Source organism: Rhopalosiphum maidis, chromosome 1 (genome assembly GCF_003676215.2).
Source record: "Rhopalosiphum maidis isolate BTI-1 chromosome 1, ASM367621v3, whole genome shotgun sequence".
In the NCBI taxonomy this organism is placed as follows: domain Eukaryota; kingdom Metazoa; phylum Arthropoda; class Insecta; order Hemiptera; family Aphididae; genus Rhopalosiphum; species Rhopalosiphum maidis.
The window spans coordinates 12,736,568-12,759,641 of record NC_040877.1 but is presented as its reverse complement, the minus strand read 5'-3'; the positions used below and the strand labels follow the sequence as shown (position 1 = coordinate 12,759,641).

Below are 23,074 nucleotides of genomic sequence, written 5' to 3'. Positions count from 1 at the left end.
CACAAGTCCATATATGTATAGATGAAAACTCGGCTTAGAAATATGTTTAAAGTTCAATGCACAACATAATATAAGATATTATAAACATATATATATTTCACTTAGATACCTTAACATAAATTTATTTGAAAATAATAATTTGGACTAAATCTCTATTGTCTGTGAACCTTTACATTTTGATTTAATTTATTATTTATTAAATTTGTATACCGACATTGTACTCGAAGTTAACTATAACTAGTATAACATTGAATCCATTGTACACGTTTAATAATTTGTTTATGTATCATTGATATATTTTCATTTGCTAAAAATATAATTAGGTACATTTCCCGGTGACCCTATTCCCTAGAGATCTTTATAATTTATGCCCGCTCAGTTAGCATTTATAATATAGAGTTATGGGTATTTGTGTAGATACTTCAAATTACCATGATATACTATTATTGTTATTAAAACCTTTTGAGAAAAATAAAACATAATATTTTAATTTTAAACCGTAAGAAATACAATTCAAACTGTCTTATACATAATATTAAATAGGTAATGATAACAAACAACTAAAAGAAATTAAAAACTCGAGGATGAAGTAATTGTTTATTAAAATAAAACAAAAACATATATTTTGTAATCATTATAATTACTTTTATTCAATTTAAATTTGTTTTAACCGGAGATGAATAAAAAAGTAATAATATTATCTTATGAATAAATAAAATAATAATTATTATTCTCTTTAATTATTGTATTATTATCGTGAAAATGAGGTTTGATTTTAACGGGTATTTTTTTTTTTTAATACCAACTTACCAGATTAGTAAGTACAACAAAACCAACGTAGTATTTTTCAGAAATAATTCTCCCCGAAATGAATAATAAATATAGAAACGTACAATCAAATACCATTTTCCCTATTAACTAAAGACAACAAAGTAAACATATATGGAGAGACGAGTGTTTAACTAAAGTTATAATACATGCATCTCAAGTATCATTCTCAAGGTAAATTTGATTTTCTCTTATGCAATCGTTGAATTCAGTTGCTCTTAAACCATAAAATTAAACGAATAAATACTAACGGTACGTAGTTTTTGTTTACATTGATTGCATAATAATAGATAGGTAGACTATAATATTTTAAAATATACATTTATTTGCTGTTTCTTTGAAGTGCTTTATTCGTTTTTGTTTAAATTGTACGGAATAGTAATATACTATACGTTATTTTAAAACCAGATGTAATGTTTTTGGAATTTTATCACGCCATTCAACTCAAACAAACGTGTACGTTTCACAAATTATGTAGTCACCGTTTTTCGACTTAATACTGTTAACTGATTTGATAAAAGGCTATAACGGGTACCTATGTACTTCAAACGTCTAAAATTTAAGCAGAAATTGAATTGACCAACCCAATCGAATCCATAATAATGTCAAATCGATAAAACGGACAACACATTATGGATGGATAGTTACAATATGGTTACAAATTATTATTATGAAGTACCTACACCAGATGCGAAACATAATTAACAAAATACACTTCAATAAGAGAACAGTATGCGTGCGTGACTCAAATGTAAAAAACTTTATGCGGAACAACACCCCACTTGGTACCTACACATTCTTATAATAGTCGAATGGCAAAATCGTTAGCTCAATACAAAAACTATAAGTCTATTCGTTTTTTATTTTTTCCTTGACATGAAAAAATTATTTCCTTTCTTCAATAATAACGAATCTATAAGAAAATGTTCATTGTCAACATTTTTGTTTAGTTATGTAAAATGATTCAGTATTCAGCAATTGAATACATAAAAATACGTATCAGATAGAATTCTATAATATCTAGAAATTTAGTTGTTTTATGAAAATTTAACATTTTAAATGATGATATTCAACAGTTCTTGGAAAAACATTTTTTTTTATGTCCATAGTATTATGCAACATAAAATAGGTACAAAATATACAAAGCCAATGGAATTTTACAAGAGGTCAACGATGTATACTAAACGTAAATGTGTTTACATTTTTAAAATAATATTATATTTATAATGCATTTTTCATATTTTTCATTTCATAAAATGTTCATTGCAATTGCCTAATTAAAATCTCTTAAAAATGGATTGAATGTATTTCAATTTCAATAAAATCGAATAATATTATAGAGGGAGTTTGCGAGATTTAATCTGTCACGGATCATCGAATCATGATAGACGAACACAACGGGCCACGAGAAAATTGTCCATTGTAATGCTATAGGTACATTATATTATAGCACTTTATTTTACAAAATTAAATTTTACAGTACCTAAAATATAACAAATCTGTATAATGAGGAAATTTGCTTTACAATATAATATTATTAACGTTTGAAAAGTTTATTGATTAAAATTACATTGGTATAGTGTTGTACTTGTATATCATGATTTAAATTACAACGTAACTAAAATTTTATACTACACTAACATTTTTAGTTATTCTATTAAATATTTAATGACTTGTTTGTCAATGTTCAATGGACTCTAAGGGGTCATTCCAGTTTTCATTACGTTACGTAATTGGATAGTAATAATAATAATAATAATAATACCCATCCAATTATTTGAATGTTTATTAATTTTAATTTTACTCCCATTTCGATATAAAATAAATCAATGCAATAATTATATTACATTTCTCTGACATTAAAACTATTAATACAGCTTTTTTTCTCTTCGTAACAACCTAATGGCCACTCGTTTTCTAATATAATATAAATATAATATTCATTATAACTAGAGGACGTCTTGATCGCGAGGAGCGGTCGTCTATGCAACACAACGCACATACGCGTAGAATGTAAACCGTTGCCCCGATAACTGACTGTAATAGTTAATAATAACAATAACAATGTTGTGAGAACTAGTATTGGTTGCGTGCTGTAAAATAATACGGCGAATGAAAAGATTTACAAAACGTTTTTAATAACTAAAAAATTTTTTTTAAAATACACAATTTATCTTAATGTATATTGTAATATTTACAACTTTTATATCTATTATTATTGTTATTTAGTAGTAGGTGGTGTAATAATATTATTATAAAAGTGAAGGAGCAGCGCGTCCGATGTGCATTTTCGAAATGGGCACCTATTAATATATAAAAATAAAAATAAAAATAAAATTGAAACATAATTAAGTAATAATACCAATATCGTCATACTATAATCTATAGTCTAGACTATAATGCGATATAGAGTTTCGAAACAGTTCGGCATTGCGATGATCTTGAGTCGTACAAAAAATGAAAAAGATATTTGAAATGAAATAAAATATTGAAAAAACGAAATCTGTCGTCGTTTTTGGCGCTCAGCAGACGCGCAACAGGAACGAAGTGGCGACGACGGCTGCACTCGCGTACGCAGCAGCGGTGATCGCGTTACCGTGGTTCGGGGCCGCGGTGTCCCTGGACGGTTGCGGCTGGCCCGTCGGCGACTGCGGCGGCTGAATGGCGGTCACGTTTGCGCCTTCGCACACGATCTCTCTGACCAGCAGGTCCCTGTAACCGGCCAGCGTTGTGTTGGCCGGTTGCCGGCAGTAGTTGTCGGCCAGCAGACTGGCGAACCGGCTGTCCACTTCCGGCTGCAGCAGGCCCGGGAACACCTGATTGAGCTTGAGCACGCTGATGCGCCGCGGGTCGCAGTCACACGTGAACAGGTTGTCGGCCGCCCGGACGGCGGGCCCCAGCCCGAACAGGAACGGGCCCAGGTCCACGCCTTCCACGTTGTTTCCTACGAACTCGGCGGGCCGCTCGGATCGGAGCAGCTGCATGTCGGCCGGGAGTGTCCGGAACTCGTTTCCGTCCACGTACACGGCCGATTCCCCGTCCCATTGGACCGCGGACACGCTGTCGCCGGCCATCGAGCCCAGACGGTTGTGCGACAGTCGGACGCCTCTCCGCGCGTCGTCCACTACCACCGCGCCGGACGCCAAGTTGTCCAGCGTGCTGTTCAGGATCCTGACGGCGCCTGAACGGACGGTCACGCCGCCCGACTGCACATATTTGATCTGCGAACAAAATTATATCTTAAGGCATTTGTTCGATGAGCAACAGGTTTAAGTTATGGTCGTTAGTCGTGTTTGTCGTCGTTGACGTTTATCGTGCTTTCAGCTGGACGGACGACGTTTTGGCTGAACGACGGCTTTAACAAATCCGCTCTAAACCGTTTGCAACTACTTTAGAAAAATTAATTATTACTCGACAACGCGTGTAATCAAACATTGTGCGACGAACTTGGGAGATGATACTTCACGAGATTCGTTACCCTGTGAAGAACTTGGTGTGAAGTATTGATAAATTATATTTTAAATTTCAGACTTTGACGTACCAGGTACTTCCTGTTGTGATTTATGACAAGTGTAGAGAAACACATAATTATTTGCCATTTCTCAAAGTGCCGTGTAAAATATTATGATTAATATAATAAATAAATGTGTTATAATTTTATAATTTTGTAATTTTTTTTATTAAAAAATATAATACATACTACTCGCTATATACGTCTTGTTTGTGTTATAATTATTTATTTGAAGATTAGATTATTTATAACAACAAATTTTTGGTTTGTGTTAGCTTGTTTTCTATTGTATATTCTTTAAAAAGTTTATTTACAATTATAAATAATGTGTATTTCATATACAATATAAATACTATAGTCAACGCCAAAGTTATCTCTTATTTTTAATACCGAATAATCTATACTATTTAAACACCGTCATTAAAAAAAATATAAATATTTTAATGTCTTTTGTACTTTTCATATAAGATTAAGTATAACAATATGCTATACGTTGGTAGTTATGGCGGTTGATACTTTTTTTGTTTTAATAATATTTTATTTATTCTCTATTACAGTTCTTGAATTACTTCATATAATAATGTGCTAGAAAGTTTGATTTAATTTTTTTTTTTATGTATACCAAACGTAATTTTAATTTAAAAAGTTCATTAATGGTTTTTTTATAAACTCAGGTGAGGGGATGTTTATATTCGTAAACCTTCTTAATTTAAATTTCATTTTATAATGAACTTCATAAAGATATCAAGATTAAAATAACTACACTTAATTAATGAATTACCAAATATCATTTTAACCTTATTTAAACTCGAGATCGTAACTTATTATTATTATTTTCATATTAATATATTTTAAATTAAAGGACATCAATAAATATGTTATATATTATTAATTTTTAAACGAGTTTTATTGACGAAATTATCGTTAATAAGTAATAATACGTATTTGGTGGATATTTCTTAATAAAATGTAAACATAGAGTTTTGTAGTTATACTCTACAGCAAAATATTGAGTTACTTTGACTTTTGAATGTAAGTTGACTAAAAGAAACTGATATCGTTTTGCAAAAATTAAAGCCAAAATGATGACCTATCCGATTTCGGATTTTCTTTACAAAGTAGACAATCTGAAATGGATTTAATTCATAGTTTTTATTACCTCTAACTAGATAATAAAATGGAAATTCGTATCATTTTATATTTGCTACTACGACTACGAAATTTGTTTTTCGTTTTAGCGATTCTTAACAAAGATAGGCAACATGAGTTTTAAACGAATATACCTTTGTATTATTATTAATACAAATGTTCTAAAAAGTATAATGTTGTTATCGCGTGACATAGATATAACAGGAGATATATTTCGTAACATTATTACTGATAACTCATTTCACTCTTCCGCAGAAAGTTTATTTCCATTATTGTTTGTATGGAGTTTGAAAACGTAATACTTCTCAACTTTATCTAAACGAGTGTAAGGGTGAATTTATTATAAAGTAAATTATCAAATAAGATAATTTCATTCCGTAAGACTAAATGATTTTAGCCATTTCAAAAACTCCTTGAAGCAAAATGTTATACGATCGTGTCTTATTCATATTGTTCTTACTAACAATTTAACTTTATTGGCTCAAAGAAAATCACTTTTACGTTTTAATGTAAAACATTTTCCACGTCTAAACGCATCATTTAAAATAAGTGAAATTCCATTAGGCAAATTGAAAACCCCGAAGAATTTCAAATTATTTTAGAAAACGAGATGAAAGTATTTATGACGCTTAAAAATGTTAAGAACGTTATAATCATAATAGTTAGGTAATTTTTTTTTTTTTTTTTTGAAAATGACTTATATGTTACAAGTTATATAATATATTTGACAAAAATGTAGATAGTTTATTTCTTAAATATAAGTCAATATAAATATCTAAATTGTAAAATATAATAATCGTTCAAAAAAAGTATTATAATATATTTTTTATAAGTTAATACATTTTTAAGTGTACATACAATAATTGTTTACAATTAATAACACGCTATAATTATACACGCTCGATGTGATTAAATAATAATTTTCATAATATTATAATAATACTCACCTACAACATTATTATTATGAAAACACCTATTTAAAATAAATCAGTAATTACCTATCATACATCAAAACGTATTCTTTGTGTCTATTGTTATATAATATTATTAATATCCAATAAAATCAGATCATAAAATAAAATGCTTTTAAAATAATATTTTATAGTTGTTTCATCACATTATATTGGTATAGTTATATATAAATATATATTACACATTCCAACTGCACATCTTATTGCTTGTATTTTTCTTTTACACAAACAACATTAGACGGATGAATGATTTTCCGGTGATTACATTAGGCCTGCACAATGAAGGTTTCATTCTTTAAATTTATTATTATAGAGGAGAGAGCCAGTTTTCAAAACTTTTTAACAGCACAATGTTGATGAATACGAAATATCGAGAACCGTATAGATAAAAATATTTTTGAAGGTATCTATAGAAAATGGCCTTCTAAGGGTAGATAGACAATTTATTGATTTAAGAATAAGTTATTGTTTTCTCTTACAAAAAATGTATTTTCTAATCGGTGCACAATAAGTACATTATTGTTATACGAGTATGTAATAATAATAAAACGACATAACAATAAAACTCAAGAAGATAGTATTATACAAATATCTAAAGATAGGTCATTGTTTATGCCTTATAATATATTAATTAATTATGTTTCTTTTAATAAAGAAAAAAAAAATCAAAGTAGAGTAATCTACTCTAACGTCACTAAAATGTTTATCTAATCTAATCCAATAACATTATATGTAAAATAGCTCAATCGGTTTTTAATCGTTACGCTTACAAGAATATTAATTCGTTCGATCAATTGGATAATAATTGTACTTTAACAAGTTTTCGGCCATGGCCAGATTAACGTTTAATGATAATTTGAATAAATAATTGTTCTTATTGTCTCTATTTTCTGTAATTTAGGCAATTACTCTTTTTCCCGAAGTTGATTTTTCCTTTATTTTCAACGGAAATCAATGAATCTATACACGAACGGATATTCTCACGTTTTGCCCATAAAAGTTAGAAATTGTACATTCACGACGTGTTATTCGAATTCATTCGATACTATAGTTTAATTATTATACAACAAAATTATGTATTCCGAAGGTATTTTGTATGTATACCTAACCTACCCATGTCTATACTTCGCGTCGTTATGGGTAGATGTACACTATACACACAATACAATAGTATAAATACATTTGCTACGACAATGTCACAAATGCATAACGACATGTAAAATATGTTGATTATTAATCACGAATTGTGACAATAGTGATGCATACTGAATAGCAACCTAATATATATATTTTTTCTAATGTAACATTATTTATTAACTTCGAGACAACAAAAAAAACTATCGTTTTAATATGATCTGATATCTAACCTTACAACGATTTAACGGTTAACAATTTCAAAAATAAATTACATTTATAGATATATTATATTGAGTGGTGATACTATAGTCATTCTGAAGTTAACTGAACGCAAGAATGAAAATTATTGTCTGTAATTTAATAATTTGAGTTTCAAAATGAATAAACATGTTTGAGCCGTTTTAAGTAATTACTTTAGAATTTGATACAACGTATAAAAATTATTTTTATATCATACGTTATTACTATAAAGTAGATTAAAATATTATTAATAATACATTATTTGCGAGTATGATAGTACGTAATGGTTATTCAAAGCATACCGAAAGAAAACGCATTATAAAAAAAAAGAAGAAACACTGTTTGAAACCATATTTAAATCAGTATACAAAGTAAGTTACACGAACCGAGACCTTATCCAGAATATTAAAAGGTTTTTATTCAACTAAATATATCTCGTGTACAGACATAAAAATGAAATTAAACAATACACGTCGTAGTAATTTATAGGAAAGTATTAAAAGTTTGTTTAGGGAGTTTATTTCCTTTGGCGTGCTATTGAATTCAACAAAAAATAAAGTAAAAAAAATAAAATAAAATCTGCCGTTTACTTCGGTAGTAATAATATAATTTTCTTTCATCTTCATAAGTTTCTTGGTAGACCCCCATGCATGTATAATGCATTCGAGCCCTAAAAGACCCACTGACGCAGAAATAAACGCGTGTACTCTCATTTCACGACGCACATATAATATATAGTATTATGTATATTATAATGTTGTAAATTATTGTAATAGGTTCTTTTTCTCAAATGTCGGGACGGTAATAATTTTTTTTTTCTTTTCTCGGCTATTCTTGTCCGATATTTAGGTGACGCGTTTTACCATCCATCTAGTCCGTTTTGAGTGTACACGTTATTAGTCCTATACTAATATTGTCATATAAAAATATCGAAAAATTTGTCGCCACCACACGAGATTGCCGTTTTACTATTCCCAACTTTATTATTATATCACCTTGTCACAGTCGTGAAAAAAAAACTACACAGACCAATGACATTTCGAAAACAATAGTGGTCGATATATTATGTATATGACATCAAACGTCACGCGCGTAAATCGTTGGTAATTAAAACAATACATGCAAAACCTGCAGTGTGATCGTGTCCTATATTAGAATTCGTTGACCTCTCTGTCGTATAATAAACGTAAAGGTAGAAATAAGTTGGAAAAAATAAATAGTATTGTGTATATGTGCCGTCTTTTAAACAATGGGTTGTCCAGCAATGCGACCCATTTATGTGTGTCATAGTGAATAGTCATTATTATAAAAATTTTAAGTCATTGTGACAAATGCAGTTACAATATTATATTCTGGTATTGAGAAAAAAACTGTTTAATATGACAACGCGTACACCCACACCACACACAATATATAACTGTTATTTTCTCGGGAGTATATTATATTATAAATGTAATTTTTTTTTCGCTTTTTCGGAGTACGCGCAAAAAAAATATTATGAAACCTATTTTCTCTCAAATTCTTTTGAATATTATTATTCAATTTCAACACAGAAATGCAATACCTACCTAATAAATAAATCGACAAATATCGCAATAATATATTTTAATATTTTGTATTAGCCTTTGAGTATTAAATAATATAGTATAGTATATTACTACGGATACAATTATTCTGTCATCTTAATTCTCTAAAGTATTCTGAATTTCAGTACACTTGCAATGCGTCATATATAATATTGCTAGTGAAGTTTACAAATAACATCTAAACACATTATTTTTCTATTAAATTATTATTTTTGTACTTGTTATTTGTTGGATTTAGATAAAATTCTTCTAGTATTGTAGCATTTAACGTTCTAAGTTTGACATTCAATTTTTTAGTTAAAAGAAAAAACATTTTACTTCTTAAATTTTGCATTTTATTAAGATTGTTTTGTTCGTCAAACTTTTCCACCCTTTTCTTGTGAACTTCTCTGTTGAAAACTTCTTGTTAAAATATATTACCTACTTAGACTGAAATATTTTATTATAACACGTTTGTTAGTATAAAAAAAAAACAAAAGGGGTATAACATCTTAACAACAAACACTTTTATGTATTATTTTAATGTTGCGTTATCTTTTTTAACAGTCGTCTTTACATTGTCAATGTCAATGTGTGTGGTCTAGTTTGACCTTACCTATATCGATGCATTATTCATCAAATATACTATATTATGTGTGTACAGTACACACATATTTTATATAATAATGCACTTAAGTGTTTTTTTTTTTTTTTTTATTGTAATACTATACTATTCTAAAATTATTCATATTTTACAACAAACGATAGAAAACCTATAGTTCTAAAATATTCAAATGCGCATATTTTATAATATACGATGATAATGGATGGATGCTGATATTCTTAAGAATGATTACCAAAGATTTCAATAAATATATTTTTGTTTATACATTGTAGGTATCTTTATTACTATATTAGTCAATTATATAAAATTACGAAATTGTATTTGTAAGACAACGTAAAAAAACAATAACATGTAAGTTACCTATATCAAAACGTATATTTTATATTAAGTTTATTTATTTAATTTTAATGAAAATATATTTGAATTTATGTTTTATAAATTGTTAAAATTTAGTTAACTAGATTATTAAATATTGATTTTTAAACTTTTAAATTCTAATCTTTAATAATATTTTGAACTTTTATCACCATTATTTTTTTTTAACTATGTACCATTTATTATATATAATTAACGAATTACACTCAGAATCGTATTATGAATGTAATAATTCGATTTTTCATTTTTTGTTATATGTAATAAATTGAAAACACACAAGCTTTTATGGCCACTCAACCCTAAATCAACCTATACAAAGACTTTCCTATAGTTACCCTACATGCGATAAATTTCAGTTTTCTTAAATACATTTTTAAATGAGATTCAATTTATATTGCATAAATAAATCATAAATCGTTATTTATATAAAAAAACAATGTTTAAAAAAACGAAATGCTTAGAAACGTAGAAAATATTTTGTATCGTTTTTTATATTATATCATTTTAAATTGGTTATTCTTAAACAATATTATTTTTGAGATTATTTTTAGATTCAAATATATCACAAAGATTACAATTACTATGAAAATGAAGCATCCGTCATTGTGATTGAGATTGAAAATTAATTATTGCGATTTGTTTACGTCTACGTATATCGGTATAATTTCATTAAAGCAAATTTAAACAAATCCTAAGATATTTAAAGAGGAAACTCACAAATAAAATAAAACGAGAGACAAACAAATCAATACAACCAATGAGTCATGCGTCATTTTTCTTGGGTGTTTGATTACTTATGTCAAAATACATTGCAAATTAAATTTAGTGCTTAATTTAATATCTGAACTCATATATTTCAATATTTAAACTTTTTGATAAAATTCATTAATTTAAAAACTATCAATATCATACTGTAAAAGGAAATTAAATTAATAACTACTGTTTTTTTTTTCTTTTATCTTGGATGGATTTATTAATTAAATTTACATTTTGTTTATAATACCATATTGAATCAATAACAAAAACTAAATTATAGTGAAATGTTCAAAAACAAATAAAAAGTGTTTTCAATAAATAAAAAAAAAGTGTTTTGAATTCCTCTTCCACTTTAATAAAGCAAGTCTCTTATTATAATTGTAATTAAATAATGCAAATACGATATAAATTATGTAATTAATAATTATCGGTTTGTTATTAGAACTGTTTCCCTATTGAATATATTTTATGGTTTAGCAACATTTTAATTATGCGAAACTCGATAAGTAGTAATCAGTGTCATACGTTGGTAAAATAATATTAACATTGATAATTAAATAATGATGATATTATTGTAAAATATCGCAGGCATAGTGCAATACTTCAGATGAGGTTTTCGCGTTTAATTGATATTGTACTCGTTAAGCCAATTGTACACGAATATTAGTTATTGGATTATTATTATGATTTTTAAGTTCAATGAAGCTGATATTTATTATCGTTGGCTAGTTTTTAAATTAACGTAAAATATAATGAACTTAATCACTGCAGTCTGCAGTTTTAATTTTTGATGCAATTAGAATATTTTTATCAAATATATATATATTTAGATTACATATTACTTTCGCCGACAATATAATATATATATATATATGCTTATACATATAAAATATACATTATGTCCATCTGTTCGTGTAGGTACGAATTGTGGTTACAACTTATCGTGTGTGCAGTAAAAGTGCGTAAATATTGGAAATACGACGTGTTTTAAATGCAAATAAAATATGTTTCGTAGGTAGTAAAGAAATGCGGAATATTAATATTCACTATGTACGATAATAACCGAATTTTAGTATTCCATTTTCCTCCCTATACAACATTTTTAATTTATTTTTATTATTATTTTTTCAATATCAGCAAAGTTTGTGTAATTTTTTTTATTATTCTAAAATATAAAACTCGTTTCAATTATTTTAAAATGTTTTATGAATGTTGTAAACAATAATTAATATTTATTACTAAAACACAAATAAATTATAAAATGATGTTGTTTTGAAAACTGTTTTCACCATAAAATCAATAAACCATAAAGTTTAAATTAATAAAACATAAATTTGAAAGAGTATTCTCAACGTTCGAAGATAAATAAGTCAAACAAAATTCACTCATTTTTAGGCTTCCAAAATGCAGTAGTATAGAGAATAGTTTGAATTACGTGTTATAATATTAATTAAATATAGAAATATAAATTATTGTTGTAATTTTTAGAGAATAAAACTTTTTCAACGAAACAAAAATTACTAAAATATTTAAACTGAATAAATATATCACAAAAAATCTAAAAACTAATAAAAATTGCAAATACAAAAACCCATAATTTCATATTAAGTAACACGTTAACCAATAATTTAAACTTTATCGCAGAAACTATTAATAATGATTGTTGCGTAATACATTTTTTTTAATTTTGTACCATACTCATACCTAACCAAACGCTTAAAATTGTTTTTCATTAAATCACTAATAGACTATTGCAATAATTATTAAAATACCTACGTAATATACAAACAATGTGCCTATATAGTTACATATCTAAATTAATAATAGAAAAAAATATAGGTATTAAAATTAAATTCATTATATATTAGTGTAAAATACGTAACTATATTATGACATGTTACATAATTTCATCTGATAAGTAAAAAGCTAATGTCAACATTTTTTTCATTAGTATTTTAATAATTTCACATTTCACATTTCGTTGCGGTGACATTTATATAATAAAAAAAGTATATAGATTGATAACAGTTGAAGTTTTGACGATCATTTGATTTGTATACATTTTCAGTAATCGATTTTAGATTTATTTAGCTTTTCTTCGGATAATCTTGCTAATAATTATAAATAGTAAATTCTAGTAAAATTCAAGAGTTTCGTTTACCTAGTTTACGGCCGGTTTTCGCGCTATCATATCATACGTTGACGTTAGCAAATATTTCGATCTATATAACAGTCTATATCTACCTACAGTTTTTTTTAGTATCGCGTTCGGAAAAATTAATTGATATAATTTTTCTCAAACGTTATAGGATCATAACCACATGTCATCATTAGACACGTAATTCTATACTGTTAAATTAATATTACAATAAGTTATGGGTCACGAGAGAACGTTCTGAAATGCGCCGTCGAAACCATAATGTTTTCTTCTTCTCGTCCTCATAATAAGTGTACATAATTAATCTCTCAACGCGAAATTGTTATTTTCAGTTACCAGTGAGATCTAAAGACGACGGCGAGCGGCGTATCCACTGTAGGACGACCGTCATTATCGAGCCCCATTCGATGATTTCATCGCGTCGTATAATAATAATAATAATAATAATAATATTAAATAGCGTCTGTGCCTATGCCGACAACAACGTCAGTTTTTTACGGTTTAAACAACGCGCACGTATAGAATGTTACCGTAGAATTGACGACCGTGAATCCGTCGGCGGCCGCCAGCTGGCCGTTGTCGCCGTCGCCGACGAACGACATCTCCAGCGCTCCGGACTCGATCTCGTCCACGTCCACCCGGTCGAACAGGACCCTGCGCAGCGGTGCGGCCGTCGTCACCGTGCCCTTGACCAGCTTCACCACGGCGGTGCGCCGGAGCGTCAGGTGGCGGAGCGTCCGGCCGGCGGGCCCGAAACCGTCGAGCACCAGCTCGTCCACGTTCTCCACGGACAGGCTCTCCAGTGCCGGGAACAGGCCGGCCGTGTAGTGGAACAGTTTCATGTCGCGCACCGTGACGCGGGCCAGCGCCGTCGAACTCGACAGCCCGGACGGCGGCAGCGACACGAAACCGCAACTGGCCAGCGTCAGATCCTGGACGGACGACAGCAGCGCGGTGTCCTGGTCCCGGACGATAAGCAGCTGCGGAATAAAATACAAACGATCGCATTAAAATATGATATTTTCGGTTAATAATATTATGTGACGATATCACTTTCGATCTCATCGCAATTTTACCAATTTAAACGAGTCGAGTTTAATTTTTTTGACCGTTGTACTTGTTACTCGCTATCCTTAATAACTTTTCACTTTTTGAGCCCCCTACTCCCCCAGTGAATTTCGTTCCCACATATTCTCCAACTAAATCCGGCAATGTATGTTGTGTGAAGAAATATCCGCCGAACACATAGATATTATGATAACTTCCGGATCAACGAAACGAATCACCCGTTTCTCGAGGACAACGCGTCAAGGTAAAACGCGCATCATTAATGTTTTCACGTTATTCCCCGTAAAGGCAGACAGTTTATTTTTTAAGTGACTGCTATATTGGTATTGTTCATTATGGATACCAATTTACCGTTTCAAATACTAACGGTTAAGTTTATGGTTTATCGAGTTACGTTTTGGTATTTAAGATCAGATTTGGCACATTTTCTGTTTTGATTTGGGTTTCGCGGGATTTTTAAATTCTCAGGTTTCAGTGACGGTTTTTTAACCTGAGTTTGAAAGTGTTTGGTTTCGGTTACGGTTGCGATATCGATAAATGAAAACCCGTAGTTTTCGAGAGCAAGAAAATACAAACTGTTACGTCTACAGGTATATTATAATTATAATATAGGTTTGCAGTAAAATCCGAATGAAACGTTCGTGAAGTAGTCGCAGTTTGTCTATTTTTAGAATATATCATTTATAAATATAATTTAATGAATTGGTAGTTCAGGCATAGAAACAGGGTGACTGCGATTAAAATCTCAACCTCTGTACAGTATACATATAATTGTATCACTTAATACTTGAACCCTGACGAGTACGTGTCAATGAAGATACCTACATAACCTAATGTCAAAAATAATATAAATTGTTTTTCAATTCAAATTCAAAGTTAAAAACACACAGTACAATAATACCGAATTCTAAACTTATTTTTACTTTTCCAAAATGTAATGTATTTATTTATGTATACTATTTTTAGAACTACCTAATTCAGGACTCTTTAACAAATCTATATTTCTATTATTATACTTTTTTACTTAAACTTTTATCACTATGATAAATATATTATAGTAACCATAATTCATTCATTTTAAATGGTTGTATTTATTATAATATTATTTACATACATAGTCTCTTTCAAATACTGCAATCGTCATTTCAAGACTAATTTTATACTTATCATTTTATCTAGACAGTTGTTCACAAAGAAACGGCTTTTACCTACACCCTTCACGTAAGAAGAAAAATGTTTCTTTTAATATTTTAATGTGTTTGTTGCCTGCAATCCGGTTCTTTGCTCAATACATTAAGCACACAAGAGTATAGTGATTTGTCTGTATACAATGGTAGGTAACGGACAAAACGGTTTTTTAATAACAATATATCAAATGAAACATAAAAAAAAAAATACTAAACCGAATGAGACACTAAAATGATTAACGGTTTAAAGATCTAGAGTTATTTTCATTATTATTCCTGACAATCCACGATGATTACCTATCATAGACTTCCAATGACATTTTGTGTTACCGAAATCTATTAATCATATAAGTTGGTTATAAAAATGTGATGAAGGACTTCGGTAAAAATACATACGTCTTATATTATTATTGGCAGTCAAATATTATTATGATCATTATTTTATACTTCATTTAATTTATAAAATCAACAATTCCTTTTAACTACTTGTTTATGTGAAATTCGTGTATTCAACTTGATATATTAAACAATAGTCAAACTAAATAAAAAAAAAATATTGTAAAGCTCAAATTAAACTAAAACTTTGTTTAGAAGTATTCTGTTCGTTTCTAATTAAATCTTACGTTATTTTAATGGAAATAATTAGTAACTTTTCATTATAAAAGGTCATAAACTTTAATGTTGTTAGCTCTTAAAGATAAGACGGATTCTGTTGAAGAACCTAAAACAATTACATGGATATACGAGACGAGGGTATATATGCTGTTATCAAATTCAAAGAACCCAAACAAATTTTGTAACAACATTAATTTAGATTAGATTCAAATCTTTAGGAAAACATTGATCTAATGAAAATTAATATATTCATAGTTTGTTCTGTGAATTAGTATATTATTTTACGTGTTAGTAAAGTCATTAATTATAATAATATATAAATGAATGAAAATTGTAAATTATATTTAAAGTGATAAATTATTTGAACAATTGAAGAATTGCCGAATTCGTCATTACATCGGACTTTTATTATTTTTAATATTATTTATGTAGGTATAAATAAATGTTAATAAATATAAATATTCTTCAAAAATTGTATTGAATATGCATACTTTGCGTATCGAATTGCTTTATATTTAATTGCAAACAAAATAATAATAATAAGCATTTTATTTATTAAATATGGTAGATATATTATAACAGTTAAATTAATTATTTGTTTAAACAAATATTATAACCCTAGATCCTAGGAAGTGTTACATCTTGAAGATACTATCAATAAATAAAACATTTTATTTTTTTGAACAAAAATAAATAAACCGAATACACAAAGTAAATTTAGTTAAGTATAAAAATCACTATCTACGTACATATTATAGGTGATAAATATTGCTTCTATAAACTTAAATACGATTTTATATACTTCTCAGAGTATATTTTAAGCTTATTAATTTTTAATATATACATTTATTTTAGTAGTTGATTCTTTGGTGTTTTATAAAGTATATTTCAATTTTTTTTCAAATTTTCTACACCATATTATCTAATAAATAAATGTTGAAAAAAAATACAAGATCACGGAAAATTGGCAGAAACAAAATATTATTGGAATTTTCTTAAATACGCGATTTATTTATACACACATACTAATCATATATTATTCATACTCATATTTATATTTAAAAAATAAAAGGTTTTTTTTTTTTTGTTACTATATTTAAAGTTATTACTTTATAGGTTCATAAATACATATTACTAAAGCATAATATATTATTAGTACAAATTAAACTTGATAATAAAACTTTAAATGGACTTTTAATTTTTATTCGTTTTTTTTAATTATTTTTATGATATTCTTTATCTAAATTAATTGTTTTAATTTTAAAACCAAATGCATTTCATCCTTAATATATACGAATAACTATTTTCATTAATGTTTTCTTTTTAAATTATATAATATTTTTATACTTTTTAAGTAATTAACTCTGAGTACCAATTAATATTACAACTATTCAAGGACCATTGATTTAACACGACAAAAAAAATAAAAATAAAAATTACTGTCGTAAAATTGATAGTGTAACAATAAGTGATGAACGAAATAGTATGGTTCCGGAATTATGCAACAAGGCTTTTACGATCTTGAGATTTTAGACCTCGAATCAGACATCAGCTTTCACATCAGCCGATGATATTATAACTCATATTAAAAAATATTACTAATATACAATGATCGATAAATAATAAAAAAACATATTATTAATTAATCTATGTAGTGACGAATGTATATTCGTAAAACGCGTATTGTTAATGTAGATAACTGCGAACCGGAAGACAGATTATATGCATTCGGAAGTCAATATAGACTTTATAGCATGATGATAATAAACTAAATTATGAACAAATAAAAATGCACACGTATCATTATATTAATATATTATTATAGATTGCTGATCATTTAAAATAACTACTGTATCATAATTTTTCAGAATATTATTATTCCATTAAATAGGTTTGTATGTACTATAGGTAGTTACTTAAGTACCTATAATACATACACATTATATCTTCAATCTTACCACGATGTCTGTATATGTGTATTAACTTTTGACACCTTAGTTACTACATTTAATGAATTATAGAAATAATTTTTAAAATATTTATTACGTTTTGGCTGCTTATACACATTAGTGTATCATGATTTTTTTATCTTTAATATTTTATTCACTTTCAATTTTATTTAAATCTATCACATACAATTTTATTTTATGATATAGTTCAACATTCAATTTATAAACTATACTCTTAAATATATTATGATTAGAAACCAGGATGTTTACATGCTCGATGAGTTTGCTTTTCCTTATATACTTATTTCTGATAAGGAAATTCAAGATAAACTCGTATTTAATAAACTCTTTGATATTTGTATTGTCGAATGATAAACAAACTAGAATATATATTTATTATATATATATACAACACTGAAGTTATAGAAAATATTAAACTATGATACGAATAGTTTTAATCAAAAGTACACTGAACAGTAAATTTATTATTTTTATAAAAAGTAATTGTCTAAAAATTCCTTATATAAATATTGAAGTATATTCATAGAATTCTAGTTTTAGTTTACTTAACTAAATTATTAATATTAGTTGATTATTAAAACAAATTTAAAAAAAAGGGAATAAAATAATGAAATATCCACTGTGTTTAAATTAAATTATAATATGGAAATTAATACATCTAATGTCTAATTTTACGCAGTAAATTAAATGTATTTAGATACGGCCGAATACTGCGTATTTTATTTTTACTAAATGTACTGAAAACATAAATGTCAAAATAAATAATTAAAACCATTCGAATAATCCTTAACCCTTCTCGTTATAGTTTAAAATTGAAATAAAGTAATTTAGTAAGTTCTAAGTATAGTTGTTAATATAAAAGGCTCGTTTATTATTAAAAATAAACTGTATCAAAGCTCTAAAAAAAAAATAAAGATTAAATCTTCTCTATTGTATTTTTAAAATTTAATTATAGCAACTAATTTACTGCAATCGCGGTTTTGGATTTACTATATTCACTAGGTATATTTTTCAGTTTGCCCAAAAAATGTGGTTATCTTTACAACGAAATTAAAATGTATGGAATAATAATAATAAGTACCTAACATTATTTATTTATTTACAGAATTATAATAATATATATTAAAATTATTATATTTTATTATTTAATTAAGTCTACTAGACCCAATCTATGTCATTTCATATATATATCTGACGCACGTTAAAATATTGTATTCATGATTTAATATATCTAAAAAATATTTTTAATAATGATATTTGTATATTAAAAATAAATTAACTGAGCAACCATTCACAACTATTTTAATTTGTGCAGTGATAACTGATTATTGTTGATATTCAATAGTAATTATTATTATTTTATATTGTAAGACTTCAATTACTATATAATAATAATATAAGAATCAATCGTATTTTTAGAATAACCATTTATTACTATTTGCAATCAAATAATCTTACATATTATAATGGTTTATCTACCTCCTACAAGTATAGATTGAATTAGAGATAAAGAGTTAATAGAGTTATTTAGTTACATTTTACTAATATTATTTACGTCTAATATACAATAATAAACAAAATATAACTGCAAAAATAGAGATAGAAAATAAAATAAAAGCATACATTTGCCATTTTGCATGTTAAATCTGAAAATTCAAAAAAGTGAAATTCATTATTGACCGATTTTATCTTTTCAATCAAAAATTTAATCTCATAAAAAAATATTATACTCGTATTAATCGTTTTAATTTATTTGTACTCGATCTAGAATCGCAAAAATGCTTACCTCTATCTTATAGCCCACACCATAGATTTTTCTATAGTTACTATATTGTACCTAAGTGTTGATTAAAACCACATATTGATGTTACATTTTACATTCGGGACATTTCTTTTTTGGTTATTTGGGAGTTTATTGATTAGTCACTAGTCAGTATAATCATGGTTCATATAATTTTTTCTAGCTGTACAAAATTATTAATACGAGTTTATTAGTTTTAAAATACTTATATATAATGTAAAATATAGTAATTATTATATTCTGTACTGATTAAATATTATTATCTGTATTGGATAAAAAAAAAATGAATATAACATCAATGACCTCAGTTATAATTATTTATCAACAAAAGGTATTTGCTTTGAACAAATAATAAAAATTAGTTTGTAAGCGAACTTCTAAAATTAAAAAAAAAATCAAGCAGATATGACAATAATAATATAAAATCAATATATTAGGTTAGGTATATGTATAATATTCTGTGTATTGCTGTAATTATTATGCCAAAGTTTAAATAAACGTTTAGAAATCAGTTCGTGAAAATTAACATTAAGCTATCCATTTAAATATAACCACAGTGCACATTAATGGATAAAAAAACATTATATTATGTAATTATAATTTGTTTTACATCGATATTATCCGTATCAGTAGTTTTCCAATAAATAACGAAATTTATTAATTGTACAATACAAACCTATAACTACATAAAAAAAAAAACTGTTAAATAATAACTGAGAGTTTCATAGCTAAAAAATATGTCACCATGAGAAATATTAACGATAATGCTAATGGATAAAAACTTTGAATAAGTAATGGGCAGGTGATTTTTGAAATGAAATTACAAAAGTGTTATACATCATAATAGTTAGGTCGGTACTTTTACGTACCTACTATAATGTTTCCCCGGGGAGAGATACTCTTGAAAACTTTAAAACTCCCATAAGTCCTATTTAATTTACCAAGAAAAACACCACCATGACTCTAGTTGAATTGTTCGCATGGTAAAATATATAAAATAATAAGAGCTTATAAAATACAATTTAACAAATTTAATGGCTCTGGCCGTATATTATTGACTTGGTGCGTAAACGATTAATTTTCACGTTATTTTGTTGTATATACATAAAAAAAAAGGTCGCCGCCGGAATTCCTCAGCTCGAAAGTGGAGAAACAACTCAATAAAACAATCGTCGTGGTCGATCGACAAACGCTTGTGGTCGTTAAATGTAAACGGTCGGACTGATCAATGCGGGTAGTACCGATCCTATACGACACGGACCACCGATTCGTCGTCCTATGGTCAGAGGAGCATTCGTGAGAGACTCGTGAGAAACGCGCGTGGAATGTCGGGGAGGAATAGAGATCGAAAAACAACCATCTCCACTCATAACGCGACGTCTGTTTGTCAAAAACGGTGAAAACGGCGATGGAAAGATTATAATATTTTTTATAGGCACCGCCGTCGTAAAACAGGTTATTCAGAATAAGCCTCCCCGCCAAACGCATGACGGGATCGTTCGTTTTTTTTAGATTTCCATTACGTTCGTTTTTTTTTTTTTTCAAAAACTCATTGCACAATAACAACAACAACAACAACAATAACAATACCAAAACAATGTAGCGTTTGCTTACTTTTGTCTTCGCACACGTACAGTTGACCGTCACGGGCCTGACGTTGTCGGGAGAGCACGCGCAAGTGTCGCAAATGCTCCGGCCGACCGGACCGGAAGACCCGGCGGCGCCGCCGCGGGATTGGGCTCCGGCGGTACCGTAAAAGGCCAAAAACGTCACCGTCCACAGTAGAAGCTTACGACGCGTCGTCATCGTGGACTCGACACGACAATAATATTATATACGTTGACGCGTTCGGTTCGGTCGCGGTTTCCGACGTAAACGTCGCACGTGTCTGCGGAGGAGTGTTGACGAAGACGTGTGTGCGGAGTGGTGCGTTGCGTTTTCGGCTGGCGCGAGCTCACTTTTTCGGGTGTGGACCGACAGGATCGAGAAGTGTGGTGACGTGAATACCTCTGGTCGCGGACGCACACGTGCGCGCGGAGAAAAAATTAATAAAATCCGACCGACGATTTGTGTTCTTCTGAAAACGACGGGACGAGCGCGCGTATAGGACGCGTTTTGGACGGAGTGCGCGGAGGACGACTACTACTACGACGACGACTACGACTACTGCTACGACGGATACGTCGAGCGGATGTGTGAGTCTCGAGTCGGGTCGAGCTCGCGACACTTTTCGGGATTATTATAATGACGCGGCCGAAACGAAGAGGAAAAAAAAATACCGTATACGATCTTTATATATATATATATATATATCACACACGCGGTGCGTTCGAGTGTGTGCTGCGTGTGACGACGACCAAACAACGCGCGCGTACATGTGCTGGGATGCCGGAGGCTTATCACCACCGGCGGTGAGGTACCTATGGGCTACACGCGCACACGGTCCCCTTCCGTCTCGTCTCCTACTCCTCCGCACGCCGACGGGTCTCTTATAGCCACAGCCGTTTCGGCTCTCGGTCCGCTACCGAGAGAGAGCTACTCCCACCCGCCTCCCCCGCCGCCGCCGCCGCACAGTTTAGCAGCAGGGTACCTGCTTCTACCATAATGTTATCCACTGGGCCGATCATCATCGGTTCGTGTTGTTGGTTTTTTTTTTTTCTTCTTCTCCTGTTCATTCGTTTTCTATTACCACTTGCTCGCGTCTACCCGAAAAACCGGTATACGACGAGAGGGTTCCGAACGACCGAATAATGTGGCCCCGGCCATAATTATTATAAGCTGCATATTTCCTTGTCGTCTCGTAGGGGACGACTATTATAATAAGCGTATGCGTACGACGCGTTTAATCTCCGGACCATTGTGATCGTGTTATGTGAAAACAGTCGTCAGTAGGTATACCCGCGCGCCGACGAGTGAAGATCGAACAACGATTTTAACTACGAATTCGATACGACAATGCGATGTATGATATTATATTTCATACCCGTAATAATAATAATAATAATATGATGTATTATATTCACGGTGCTGTACCGTTTTTAAGCTCCTAATGATATCCTGGTTTGTCAGGTTAGCGTCAACGGAACCCAACGTTTCTGCCTTCGAGAGTAAAATATTT

The 23,074-nt window shown here is 29.2% G+C and overlaps 1 protein-coding gene across 1 annotated transcript; it reads right to left on the bottom strand.

Moving 5' to 3' along the window:
* Nucleotides 1–2,365: 2,365 nt before the first annotated feature.
* LOC113548944 lies at nt 2,366–22,368 on the bottom strand. Its single transcript, XM_026950054.1, has 3 exons — nt 21,571–22,368; nt 13,846–14,295; nt 2,366–4,049 (listed from the first exon to the last, which is right to left on the bottom strand). The coding sequence occupies exons 1-3, from the start codon at nt 21,760–21,762 to the stop codon at nt 3,351–3,353; spliced, it is 1,341 nt and encodes a 446-aa protein (XP_026805855.1). The 5' UTR covers nt 21,763–22,368; the 3' UTR covers nt 2,366–3,350.
* Nucleotides 22,369–23,074: the final 706 nt, after the last annotated feature.